This window comes from Anoplopoma fimbria, chromosome 12 (genome assembly GCF_027596085.1).
Source record: "Anoplopoma fimbria isolate UVic2021 breed Golden Eagle Sablefish chromosome 12, Afim_UVic_2022, whole genome shotgun sequence".
In the NCBI taxonomy this organism is placed as follows: Eukaryota; Metazoa; Chordata; class Actinopteri; order Perciformes; family Anoplopomatidae; genus Anoplopoma; species Anoplopoma fimbria.
Window position 1 is genome coordinate 14538155 of NC_072460.1, and position 13905 is coordinate 14552059.

The 13905-nt window shown below is 40.6% G+C and overlaps 2 protein-coding genes across 2 annotated transcripts; both read right to left on the minus strand.

The window, feature by feature from the left end:
- Window positions 1–1627: 1627 nt before the first annotated feature.
- On the minus strand, window positions 1628–5705 carry LOC129099307 (mitochondrial glutamate carrier 1-like). The gene is made up of 10 exons (XM_054608506.1): window positions 5636–5705; window positions 4490–4596; window positions 4008–4133; window positions 3717–3772; window positions 3202–3292; window positions 2982–3100; window positions 2678–2873; window positions 2065–2222; window positions 1893–1968; window positions 1628–1787 (listed from the first exon to the last, which is right to left on the minus strand). The coding sequence occupies exons 2-10, from the start codon at window positions 4510–4512 to the stop codon at window positions 1628–1630; spliced, it is 1005 nt and encodes a 334-aa protein (XP_054464481.1). The 5' UTR covers window positions 4513–4596; window positions 5636–5705.
- Window positions 5706–6382: 677 nt separating this feature from the next.
- Window positions 6383–7430, minus strand: LOC129099323 (thyrotropin subunit beta-like). The gene is made up of 2 exons (XM_054608521.1): window positions 7255–7430; window positions 6383–6652 (listed from the first exon to the last, which is right to left on the minus strand). Exons 1-2 carry the CDS (start codon window positions 7414–7416, stop codon window positions 6383–6385), a joined length of 432 nt encoding a protein of 143 aa, XP_054464496.1. The 5' UTR covers window positions 7417–7430.
- Window positions 7431–13905: the final 6475 nt, after the last annotated feature.

A 13905-nucleotide genomic window follows, 5' to 3' on the forward strand; every position in this document is an offset into this window, starting at 1 on the left:
TTGTTAAAATGGTAAAAACTGCTTTCAATTTGAGTTAAACTTGGCAAAGTTTTAGACAATAGAAAAATACAGAATACATATTTACATAAAAGTGTTTGACCTATGAAATTTTCCATGAGAGGGTGAGTGCAGCCCAAATTTGCACTCCCTGCTTCTTAATTCATAATATACTTGTGTGGGCTCCTGTGTCTCTAATCGATAAGAAAACCTGACCAGCCATGAACAACCACTGTCAATGAAGAGAAAGTGGCTATTTATAGGTCAAGATACAACTTTTCCATAAGACTTGGTCCCAAAAGCCTATCAAATGAAATGAATAAAGCCATGTCACTCATGTAGACTGTGGTATAAGCCAACAATTGGCCGCCTATATCTGCCAGCATTCTCTTCTCCTTCTACTATCTATGCATCGCTGAATCCTCTGCTTAGTGCTGCCCAAGAAAAATTTTGATTTGTTTAAAGAAATACAAGCCAGAGCATTTTCCCCTATAGCAGAATATTAATGTGCTAAGCCAGACCACAGTGAAAGGTCTGGGGTGACTAACCGCCAACAAACACCATTTCCTTCAGGGTAAAAGCATGTCTCCAAAGTTAACTGCAGAAGGCCTTATTGAGTCATGAACTTCAAGCCTGTTTGTTACATAAAGAGTTTTGTAGGCTGAGAGATTGTCCACAGAGTCCATTAAAAAACCCAAACACCTCAATAACTTTGTCCTGAATAAACACAAGAAAGCACCTACGACCAGTTTCGGTTTAGTGACCAACTATAAAGCAGTGTAGATAAAGAGAATGGGCAATCTATTCAATTCCACAGGAAGTCACTCCTTGCAAGGAAAGTAATTCAACACAGGATTCCAGTATGGCATACAGGTGAACAGGAAGTCCAAATGTTTTTTCAATCTAAAGCTATGACGTTTTAAACAATCAGTTTTCCAGATCTTTTTTGAAAACAGGTTGTTCAAAGGAAAACACTTGACAAATATTTTGTCAGGAAAGTAATTTATCAAATTGAAACTGCTTTACAGTATATACATAGACAGGGATCAACATCCATGGCCCAGTTTCACATGTAACCCTTTAAAACAGGATCGAAGCTATTCAAGTAATGTTAAAATATTTCACTTTTTATTATTACAAAGTAGACGCTCCCTTGCACTGTAAGGTCTCTTTTGCAACACCATGTAACAGTCATTAGGCCTACTGGTCTCCAAGATGGGGCAGTTGGAGGGGATATACAGGTTAGGGTTAGAGTGAAGGCCAATTGATATGGGGCATAATAAGGGATAGGGGCTTCATCTAAGAAAACACAGTAAAGGTTTGGAGCGACTGGTCTAGAGTCTGAACTGAGTGCAATGGTGAAGGTTGGACTATCTAGTCCCTCTGTGAGGAAAGCAATTCTGCTTCTTCTCATATAGAAATACAAGTTTCAATCTCTTAAATTAGACCAAGTCATGCTAAAGCCATAATTGAACCATTTTGAAATAAAAATGGCATCTCTCTGGTCCCTTTAGCATTTCTTTCTCTGGAAGCCTCCAACAATAAAGAAGGAACACAGTAGTAGATAACTAGATCCATGGCTATGCCCAGTGCATAGCTGCCTGTAAATTTAATAAGGTGGTAGACTTGTTTATGCAGAGTAGATGCTATTGGGTGTGTACCCAAGCAGGAACTCTCCGACTCCTACAAAGTACACAACCTGTGCAATGCCAAAGAGTGGGGCAATAACTAGGGCCCGGCAACTGGCCCCCTTGAGGAACGCTCCAGGACCCTCCTTTCTCAGGATCTTTCTGCAATGGAAGAGAGTGTGCAGGGTCAGCATGTAACCTGTGCCATTCATGCAAACCCTGTGGAAGGTAAAAGCATAATGTTTGATGACTGCATGACTTATTTACCTGACACAGTCCACCACTCCATTGTAGGTTTCCTCATTAGCTCCTTTTTTGAGTGATTGTAGTCTTGTCTTGACCACTGCATAAGACATACAACGCATATTAGTTTAGAAGTTATAAAAATCTGTTAAACAACTTTAAAATGTCCATTATCTGTCTTGATTGAGTCACTGACCATCACAAGGGCTGACAGTCACAGCAGCAACGGATCCAGCCAGGCAGCCAGACATGAAGGACCAATAAAAGGGCACAGATGGGTCTTCAGACGAACGCTGGCCGAGCTGGTGCAGATGTGCAAAAAGAGGGAAATACACAACGGAGAACGGGATGTCCCTAGAAAGGCAACGAAACAAGCAGGTTAGCCACATTAAGAGACCTTTGACCAAAGATGGAAAACCAGTTTAAGCTACGGTTGACAACTCTAAGAAAAAAAATGTTTCACTTTTATTCAAACTGTCACTATATCATGACAGTAGTGCATGAGAGAGATAATCTGGACAAAAAAAAAAAAATAAAATCTAGTTTACTTTGCCACCATTTGGGGTCCTTATGGCATTTGCAAGAATCAAGCGGATCAGAGCCGAAGAGTCTAACTCAGCTGTCATTCATTTCTCATGAACCCATTAAGCTAGCCAGCGCTGATCGCTCTTCAGGCAGATTAACCTGATTTCTTTCATGTTCTACTGTCAGGATATACTGACAGTTTGAGCATATATGACAAAATGTGATTGTTATTATAGTCATCAACTGTGGCTTTAAGCAAGAGCAAGAATAAAATCCCATCTCACCTCATCAATGTGGCTCCGAGTCCCCTGTACAGTCCTGTCACTCCTTTGGTCCTCAGCAGCTCTCTGGTGATCTGTGTGGCGGACACTCGTATGACTTGAGGCGATAGACTGGTGTTGTAGGACCGGCTGAGAACGGCGCTGGTCCCCCCCATCTTCAGAGCCGTTACTACACTGGGCACCACCCTCTGCTGGGCCGCTGGCAGATAGAGGAAACATATTATATATTAACCGTTTTCACCAGGACGTAAAGAGTATTTCAAAGCATTTTTTTGATGCTCTATTCTGCTGATTTCCTTGTAAGTACCTAGTCTGCCAGCATCCTGCAGCTGGATCTTGAGCATCTCCATGGGTGTGGTGATAATGACCTGGCACATTCCTGCACAGCATCCTGCCAACATCTCCTTTAACACCGTCAGCTTGCCACTGAAGACAAGTGGGCAGGGTTAAAAAAAGAAAAAAAAGAAAAAAAAGAAAGGAATGACATTGCCTTACACGAGTCTGTCGAAATCCTTGGTATTACTCACCTATCTTTGCTCAACTGGTGGCGGAAGAAGTCATTAGCAGCCAGTTTGATTGCCTTCTCTGGGGTTACCAGGGTGAGATTTACTGCTGCGCCTGCAATAACAAGGATTGACAAACTTAATACTAATGAGCCATTGATGCAGCAAGATGTCTGTAATAGAAAATAATTACAAATCACAGAGGTTGTCATTCAGATAAAGCAGAAATGGTTTATGTGTGACATAAAATGTCCATTGCTTCAGTGCAGTGAGGTGTGGTGATTTGATCACTGGTCAACAAGATAAACCACTGGTTAACATATGTAAATTCCGATTCAAGCACTGAGCCATGGAGATGGAAAAAAAATTAAGAAACTGTGCAGAACAGCATGCTTCTTTGGATAGGTTTGGTTTAGGCCAATCAAAGTGAATAACAGGTCTCAAAAACAAATGTGATATCCTTGATATTTTATTCAAGGAGACTATTCAGGCACATCTTAAAAATGTCAGTATGGTTTGGACAGTGTGACTAGTCTTACCTCTGTACATGCCAAAGTAGCCTTCCGATTTAACTGTCTTTATTAGGCAATCCATCCTGTAGGAGAAAAACACAGACATTGATAGTCATGCAAATTATTTAAAGGACACCCTCAAGTTTATACATAATATAAATAAGTGAACATTAATAAATACAATTAGGGCATGGAAAATCAAAACTTGGGAAGAGTTTTCATACAAGGAGATGGGTGTCAAATTACGGGTGGTAGGTAATTATTAAAAGGTAAATACTGAGAAGGGGGAGGAGGCCCCCTGGCTGGTGTGGCTCTTACATGTTCTTGTAGAGTTGCTGCCCGCTGCGCTGGTTCTGTAGTCGGGTCTTGGCCAGGTCAATTGGAAACACACAGGTGACTCCCACCATGCCTGCAATCCCTCCATTAATCAGTTTGGCTGGGAGGCTGTTTAACGACAAGTCAGAACAGACATGGAACAATAATTCCCTTTCTCACAACATTTCTGTAAAAACAGAACTGGGTACAGAGTGACTGCCTCGGCTCCCCCAAAATAATTTGTAGACAGAGTAAATCATACAACATACACACGTACAGAAGGCATTACACACCCTAAGGCTTTTATGATTTGCCAGGTTAGCTCTAAAAAAAAAACAAATGGCAAATAAGAACAGTTTTATATGACATTAATGCAATAAATAATCAAAGCATGCTTTATTCCTATTTGCTATTGGAGCAGCCTATATACTGTATCGTGTTGGAGGGTTTTGTGTATTGTCCCAATGGAAAGAGCAGGTTCATACCTAATCTGCTGTTGCTGGGCCATGGTTCTTGGTTGTTGTGAGTGCAAAAGATGGTCCGCACAAAGGAGGCCGCAGAGGGAAGGCAGGCTGTGAGTCCCTGAGAGACACTAAGCAAGGCAAGAGTAGAAGGAGGCTCAGTCTTATATATATAGAGAGAGAGGCAAGTCCAGCCCTGCAGATCCAGGGATAAATGTGACATTACCCTCCACCCACTGGGACTGCCAGCCAAGAACTGGAGCCATGGTTAGTCAACACCATACCGAAATCAAGCCACAAGCCAACTAGCTCCCAGGGATACATCTCCCTAACTTATGAGGGAAGCTGCCAACAAGTCCTCTGTCCAACGCCTCATGATAACAAAAGTAAACATTCATGGATTGGGTTAAAATAAAATAAATGTATTATCTACCACCATGTTAAACTTGGAGCAGTCAAATTGCTTGAGTTAAGGGAGTCGGACAAGTTAGATGATAAGACTTCGGCTATGCAAAAGGTGCTGCCATACAATGTCTTGTTAATTTGAATAATGTAAAGAGACACATTCATTGTCAAAAAGGTAAAAGTTTCTTTCAAACTTTTATCTTTTTGCTTATATGTCTAAATAGGTGTCAGGTTGAGCTCAAACGCACCTAAAGTGGTCTTTTTGTAAAAAAAAAAAAAAAATTTAAATAGCGAATCTATTACCTGTGCATTTGGGGCATATGGTACTATGGTAAAACAGTGAAATAAATGAATTGAATAAAAGGCGTATGTTTGTACATTATGGGTGCTGGCACCTATTTCTTCAATCACAAGTTAATTGAACATTGGTGGACCTAATATAATCATTGATATTTTAATTTAATTCACAGCTAGTAAAGAGTTTTGGTATTGTAGCAGAACTTCTAATAAATTGTAACGCTAATTCTGTTGAGGTAGCCTTTAAACAGTGTCTGCTTTAAATATGTTCAGACATGTCACCTGGCTAGAGTTGCATATTTGCACACCTGCTCTGCTATTTTAACAAGCTAGTTGTTGGCTACAGTAGGCTACACTGACAAGGATACTTGCAAGGTAAAATAAGGTTTATGCAGCAGACTATTGGAATAAAACTAAAGATTACAATAGACTATGGTCTATATGTCGGTAAAAACATGCACGACCTACCTTAAGATTTGAGATTATGTATTGCTTTCTGTGCAAAGTTTAAGCGCCGTCTCCGGGTTAGGGTTAGTGCTGCAGGGCTGAATGAATGAATTTTAGGAAAGGAGGCAAGGAAGCGCAAACAGCCAGGGAAACTTGGCCAATGAAAACAGTGTATTTGTAAAGTGGGAGGGCCAACTGTGCACAGGAACATTCTTCAAACAGGTGAGCATGATGCAACTCTTCCTAAACCTTTCTCATAGGTTTGACAGACAGGGCTGTAGCCTGGCTAATTATAGGCCACATTAAATAATGACATGGCAGGGCTCTGGCACACAACACGTATGGCCAACAGTGTTAGGAGTTATTTACTACTATGGCGGTTTGTATGACATATGCATATAGGCTTGTGCAAACAAGCAGCCTATATGCCTATAGGTAAGTCCACTCAAATAAACAAAATGAGTCTCCTCCCAAACTAAGAATATGCCTATCATAATAGACAATCTTTAATAAGGAAATACACCTATTATGCGCTAATTGATTTCCATAGCCTACAATTTTTCCCATTTATTGAATTTACACATTTTTCACAATCAAGTTACAATGCATGTTCAACACAGTGTTTTATTTAAATACCTTACCTAACTAGAAAAAAAGCAACATGAGCTGCTGAGGAGCTCAAATGTACAACAATAACATCAACAAGTACAGCTGGTCCATCAGCTGTATCATCTGCCATGCATGTGCATTGCCCATGTAAGCATATTGTCAGGTTCCTACAGAGGGCTGGGTCTGGCTCTTCACGCCGCCGAGGGTCACGGTGCATCGGTCGTTGGAGATTCGGCTGGCTCGGACGCAGTGGTGCGTGCGCGTGTCACAGCGCCTGCAGCTGCAGCGGTGGGCCGCAGGATAATACAGCTGCGGGTTGACATCCTGAGGGCAGCCTGGTACGTGGGCGGCTCGGTACACCAGGGAGTGAGGCACACAACTGCGCTGGATCACGAAACTCCTCCCAAAACGTCCCCTCAAGTTGGTGTCCTGAAAACATGAGTGGAATTTGGTCACACTTCTCCCCATATCACTTCCTCAATGTAAAGACCCAACAAAGATATACTGAGGCAGGCTTACTTGTACTTTACTTGAGAATATTCATTTTATGGTACTTTATACATCTACTCCACTACATTTCAGAGGGGAATATTGAACTTTAATCCCACTACATTTATTTTGAAATTGAAATAATTAGTTACTTTGCAGATTTAGATTATAAATACAAAATATAATCTCAACTAATACAATATGTTATATTTGTAGATGATTAAAATGATCTCCACCTTTACCAGCTGCAACATTAAAGTGAACTTTTACTTGAGTAATACTTTGAATACAGGACTTTTAACAGAGCATGTCTACACAGTAGTATCACCACTTTTATTTAAGTAAAAGATCTGACTCAGATCACTGATCACCTGAATTTACAACTTAGCAAAATCATGTATTAGAAAATTCAGGATGCTGAATGAAATTCCCTTTGCAGTTTGTTGCATCAAGTATTCTTATCAGGAGCATCACCACATGAACGTCACCTAATCATACACTGTTTAAATATCTACATGAACAGTAGGCGAGTGTGTAGTCACCTGTGTGTAACAGTAGCCGTTGCAGATGGTCGTGTTGATGGCGACACACTGGGCACAGTCGCGTCTCTCAATCCATAAGGTGTGATTGTTCAGCATACAGGCACACACCGCTTCACGCATCAACGCACACAGCAGTATGCATTTCAGCAGTAACAAAGGCATGCTGATAGTGCAGACAGTGAGACAGTCCCTCTGAAAATCATAATAAAAAAACAACAGTCGATTCACTCAGAAGAATATCATTGCAACAATATTGATTTGTTAAATGAAAACCTGAATTGAAGAGAAAAAAAACACACCTTGAAATATGACCCCCTGTTGTTCATGAAATGACAATGATGTCCAAAGACAACAGTGTGTATTTAAGTGTGAAGGAGTTGATTGCACAGGAAATTGTTTCAGTTATCCAATAAATCTATATTCCCGTTTAAAAAATGAGATGACCATTCTTTGTCTGGATTCTTCCTCTCGTTGAGTTCTCCAACTCTGTCCTGTTCCTCTCCTCTGTGAATATATGAAAAGGTCTAGGGTGTCCATCCTCTTTTATCTTCCCCGACTGCCCCAGTAAACTTCCGTCTCAAAACACAAGGGTAGGGAGTTTGTTTGTGTGTGTGTGTGTGTGTGTGTGTGTGTGTGTGTGTGTGTGTGTGTGTGTGTGTGTGTGTGTGTGTGTGTGTGTGTGTGTGTGTGTGTGTGTGTGTGTGTGTGTGTGTGCATGAATGGGCAGGGTTCATTTTCACAGGTCATATTGAGGAATATGGGATCAACCATTTGTCATGCAGGTGAGGTGGGGGTGGGGATGTTACACAATATCCCTGCAGGTTTAGGATGACACAGACAATATCTTTGAAAACCAAATACAAGTTGAACAACTGACTTGTGCGGCTGATCCAACCTGATCCCTGAGGTTGATTCAACACGATTTAAAAGGTGCGCCAATGCTTAAAAGTAGTCCTGCTAAAATGAAATCAGTAATAAAAATATCAATCAGTAATCAAATGTGAAATAAAACAACAAATACATCTGTCAATATGTCCATAATAAAAAAATATATATAATAATTCAATTTCAAACACATGAGGATTTTTAGACAGAATTGAAAATAGCAAATGATAAAAAATATATATTTTTCTGTTTTCCCTCTTGGACATGAGATGTGATCCAAACCATTAAAGAATGGATTTCAGAAATGACAAAAAAAGGTTGATTAAATTAAATTAAACTATAATAGTCGATCACATTTGACTGATGCTGGGTCAGCACGCACGTGTTTCTGTCTCTACCTTCGGGAAAAGGTTACGCCCTCCTATTTAAGCCATTAAGTCTCCTATTATTCCAATCTGTTCCTAATGTGAGTGGCCATGCCCTCAGATTTGCTGATGCCAGCTTGTTTTTATCACGATTGTTTGAAATAAACTGAATATTTTTTGACTTTATCCAGAGGTCAATATATCTACAATTTGTATGGTCAACAAAAACACAGATCAGGCTTCTTTTAGAAAACTGAAGTAAATCAAAACTAAAATACAGAAAAGCTGTGACAGTTTAATGAGTCTACATATACACACCATATAACCTGATTAGTTTGATGTTTTGCCACCATTTTCTGCTTCTGACCTGGCCCCTTTTTCTTTTATTCAGCTTGACTTTGTCATGTTGGGTCACATGTAACAAATCCATCAGATAATTACAAAAAAAGTGGGTCGTGGTCAGTTCATCAACTATCTGCCCTGACACAGATCCAGCTTTTTTCTCGGACAGGTGGATTATTATTTTATGTGAGCTTCATGAGGCAAGACAGCTGTTACATTACAAATCATGGTACCATACTTGGTGGGTCATACCTGGATTTAAAGCAAAAAGAAAAACAAAACAAGGAACAATCACTTGACTTGTCCCAAAAAGTCAACTGGTTGTGCAGACAGAGACACAAATCACACAGACACATCATATAAAAAATGGTTGAAAGACATAGAATCCACAGGCAAAACATTTGTTTGATAAATTATGTGTTAAACTTTATAATCATCAAATAAGCATAATTAATGTCCTTTGTGGGTTTCAATAATACTTACCATTTCCTTCAGGTAATAGATGGCACAGGGTATTAAATATTTTTGTTTTGTTAAGAGTGAACGTCACCACATAGACAGAATTCTGTTCAACCCTTCCCTTGTCTTCCTTATTATCATGACATCTACAGATGTTGTTTGTGGTTTTTCTTAAGTGGCTCTCTGTTTCAGATTGTACAGTACGAGTAACTCTACATGCTCTGATAAGGAGCTTGAACTGGGACAGACAGAAACATGATCCCTTTTGGTAAGGGGTCTGCCCTGGCTATGCCCCCTAGGTCAAGAGGTCACACTGCACCACCACCAAGTCATTTTGTCCTTTTTTTTTAATTTGACTTCATTATTGAGATAAGATGTCATGGGTTATGGACTCTCACTTCAAATAACATGGGGTCGAATATCAGTTATTTGGTTTTATTAACATTAAAAATGGAGGTGGTGACTGTCACGCCAGAACCTAAGGGTGGCAAACTCCTTTTGATACACAGAGACTAATCTGTTTTAAGCATGTTTACTGTCACCCTCTCGAAACACTTCATTTCTACAGATGTTAAAATTACCGGTTTTGAAGTTATTGTTGGCAGATAGGCTTGTCATTTTAGGCACAGAAATTATTATGGACTTTTTCCAGAGAACTGCTACAGTGTGACAGTTGAACGTTGAAAAGTAGGACACCATTCAGCAAATAGTTCTGGTGAGCAATTTTTTAGCAGGAAGACAGGCAAGCCATCCAGCCCCGTTAATTTCTTATTGCATACTTTACTTAAGAAATGGTCTGTACCTGCTGTGGTTCAACTTTCAGCCAGAAAAAGGCACCAGTAGAACAGAATTGCACAATAAAATAAAAATATATTCATCTAAGGGGCCATCCTGCATTCCAAATAAAATAAAAACAAAAAAAGTAATAGTGAATAAAAATAACCATATTTACCTGAATTCCCTAGTCCAGCTGTCAATAATTAAGCTTTTTTTAATCATATTTTTATATGAAAGTAAATAAATGAAATAAAATAAAACGTGGCATGGGTATATTTTGTTGCATTGTTTAAATGAAACACAAAAATGTGGGAGGAGAGTAGTCTGAATTGGGTTCTGGAGCTGTGCCCCACCTCATACATCGCACTCATTCGCCAGCCGCGAGCGATTCCAAGCCTGTGAGAGCCACATCCGCCGTATGACGCTGAGAAACTGCGCCACCTGGCTTCTCCTGCGACAGCTGCTCACGTAGCCATTATTTTCTGTTCACTCGCTCACCCGTGTCAGGTGATACCCTGCTAGGGTAACTATTGGCTCTTGTCTCAGACCTTCCCCGAGGTAATTGGTGGAGTGACGAGCACTCTGCATGTGACCTCTACAATGAGCTTCCACCCACGGAAGAGAACTAGTGGGACACATCCTATAAATATACTCACAGATAAAACAGTAACCTCGATTATGGTGCGACTAATACTGAGCTTAGTGATGTGACAGAGAGTCTGACTGCAACAAACAAAACATTGATATCGTAAAATTGCTCGTTTTGTTTTGTTGTGTTGGCTCTTTGTGTTTAACGTCTTGCTCGGTTAAGAGTGACAAAGACCCCCGTGGCATGCTGGGAAACAGAGCCGTTTTTATTAATCTCTGTCTTCTCTCACGTACATCGGGGTGCATTTCTGCACGTAACATAGTCTACTACCTTTCCAAAAAACTAAAGTAAATCACACAGCTGTACTACAAAGAAGATGCTTTATGTGAGCTATAGTAAGTATTTGTTTCATAAACAATGTAATCAGAGTTGTTTTCTGTTGAAAACTAGACGGATTGTGTGGGATGTGTGTTATGGTAATGTTACGCCAAGTAAGCCTAATATGAAAACCCCATATGTTTGGTTTCTAAAATGTCAATTTCTTGGACAATAACTAAATTAATGTTTTATTTGATTTGACTTCATTATTGAGATAAGATGTCCAGGGTCATGGACTCTCACTTCAAATAACATGGGGTCGAATATCAGTTATTTGGTTTTATTAACATTAAAAATGGAGGTGGTGGCTGTCACGCCAGAACCTAAGGGTGGCAATCTCCTTTTGATACACAGAGACTAATCTGATTTAAGCATGTTTACTGTCACTCTCTAAACACTTAATTTCTACAGATGTTAAAATGACCAGTTTTGAAGTTACATTACATTACAGTCATTTAGCAGACGCTTTTATCCAAAGCGACTTACAATAAGTGTATTCAACATAGGTATTCAAGAGAACTACTAGTCACCAGAAGTCATAAGTGCATCTCCTTTCTTAAACAAGCATCTAAAAGCATAAACCAGAGCAAAAGTACAGTGCAGTAAAAAAGTAATACGAATACAATAAGTGCAACAAACTAATATGAATACAATAAGTCCAACAAACTAATATGAATACAATAAGTCCAACAAACTAATACAAATACAATAAGTGCTACGAGGAAGGCTCAGGGTCGTACTTCTTGAAGAGGTGAGTTTTCAGCCTGTGCCGAAAGATGGGCAGCGACTCTGCTGTCCTGACGTCGGTGGGGAGTTCATTCCACCACTGAGGGGCCAGGACAGAAAAAAGCTGTGACCGGGTGGATCGGCCGCAGGGACCTCTGAGCGACGGGGCAACCAATCGCCCTGAGGCAGCAGAGCGAAGTGGTCGGGCGGGGGTGTAGGGCTTGACCATGGCCTGGAGATAGGAAGGAGCTGTTCCTTTCACTGCCCTGTAGGCTAGCACCAGAGTCTTAAACTGGATGCGAGCTCTTACAGGGAGCCAGTGTAGAGAACGGAGAAGTTGTGTGGGAGAACTTGGGGCGATTGAACACCAGACGAGCTGCAGCTTTCTGGACAAGCTCCGGAGGTCTAATGGCCGACGCCGGGGCTCCGGCAAGTAGTGAGTTACAGTAGTCCAGGCGGGAGATGACAAGAGCCTGGATGAGCACCTGCGCCGTCTCGTCAGTGAGGAAAGGGCGAATCCTCCTGATGTTGTAGAGGAGGAATCTGCAGAAGCGTGTGACCGATGCAATGTTTAATGAGAGCGACAGTTGGTCGTCCAGGGTCACACCCAGATTCCTCACAGTCCGAGTTGGTGTCACCACGGCATCATCAATGGTGATGGACAGGTCTTGTTCCTCATGGGTGTTTTTTTGAGCAAATTTTGAGTAGAGTAAATATCACAAAATGCTGTGACTGTGGAGGTAGGTCTTGTAAAAGCAAATTCTGTGTAATCTTTTTTATTTTTACTTCTTCTTTGTTGCCTTATGAGTGATTTCAATGTTTTGTAATGTTTTGTAAAGCTTTCTGGACAAGCTCCGGAGGTCTGATGGCCGACGCTGGGGCTCCGGCAAGTAGTGAGTTGCAGTAGTCCAGGCGGGAGATGACAAGAGCCTGGATGAGCAAATAGTTCTGGTGAGTACATTTTTAGCAGGAAGACAGGCAAGCCATCCAGCCCCGTTAATTTCTTATTGCATACTTTACTTAAGAAATGGTCTGTACCTGCTGTGGTTCAGCTTTCAGCCAGAAAAAGGCACCAGTAGAACAGAATTGCACAATAAAATAAAAATATATTCATCTAAGGGGCCATCCTGCATTCCAAATAAAATAAAAACAAAAAATGTAATAGTGAATAAAAAGAACCATATTTACCTGAATTCCCTAGTCCAGCTGTCAATAATTAAGCTTTTTTTAATCATATTTTTATATGAAAGTAAATAAATGAAATAAAATAAAACGTGGCATGGGTATATTTTGTTGCATTGTTTAAATGAAACACAAAAATGTGGGAGGAGAGTAGTCTGAATTGGGTTCTGGAGCTGTGCCCCACCTCATACATCGCACTCATTTGCCAGCCGCGAGCGATTCCAAGCCTGTGAGAGCCACATCCGCCGTATGACGCTGAGAAACTGCGCCACCTGGCTTCTCCTGCGACAGCTGCTCACGTAGCCATTATTTTCTGTTCACTCGCTCACCCGTGTCAGGTGATACCCTGCTAGGGTAACTATTGGCTCTTGTCTCAGACCTTCCCCGAGGTAATTGGTGGAGTGACGAGCACTCTGCATGTGACCTCTACAATGAGCTTCCACCCACGGAAGAGAACTAGTGGGACACATCGTATAAATATACTCACAGATAAAACAGTAACCTCGATTATGGTGCGACTAATACTGAGCTTAGTGATGTGACAGAGAGTCTGACTGCAACAAACAAAACATTGATATCGTAAAATTGCTCGTTTTTGTTGTGTTTTGTTGTGTTGGCTCTTTGTGTTTAACGTCTTGCTCGGTTAAGAGTGACAAAGACTCCCGTGGCATGCTGGGAAACAGAGCCGTTTTATTAATCTCTGTCTTCTCTCACTACATCGGGGTGCATTTCTGCACGTAACATAGTCTACTACCTTTCAAAAAAACTAAAGTAAATCACACAGCTGTATTACAAAGAAGATGCTTTATGTGAGCTATAGTAAGTATTTGTTTCATAAACAATGTAATCAGAGTTGTTTTCTGTTGAAAACTAGACGGATTGTGTGGGATGTTTGTTATGGTAATGTTACGCCAAGTAAGCCTAATATGAAAACCCCATATGTTTGGT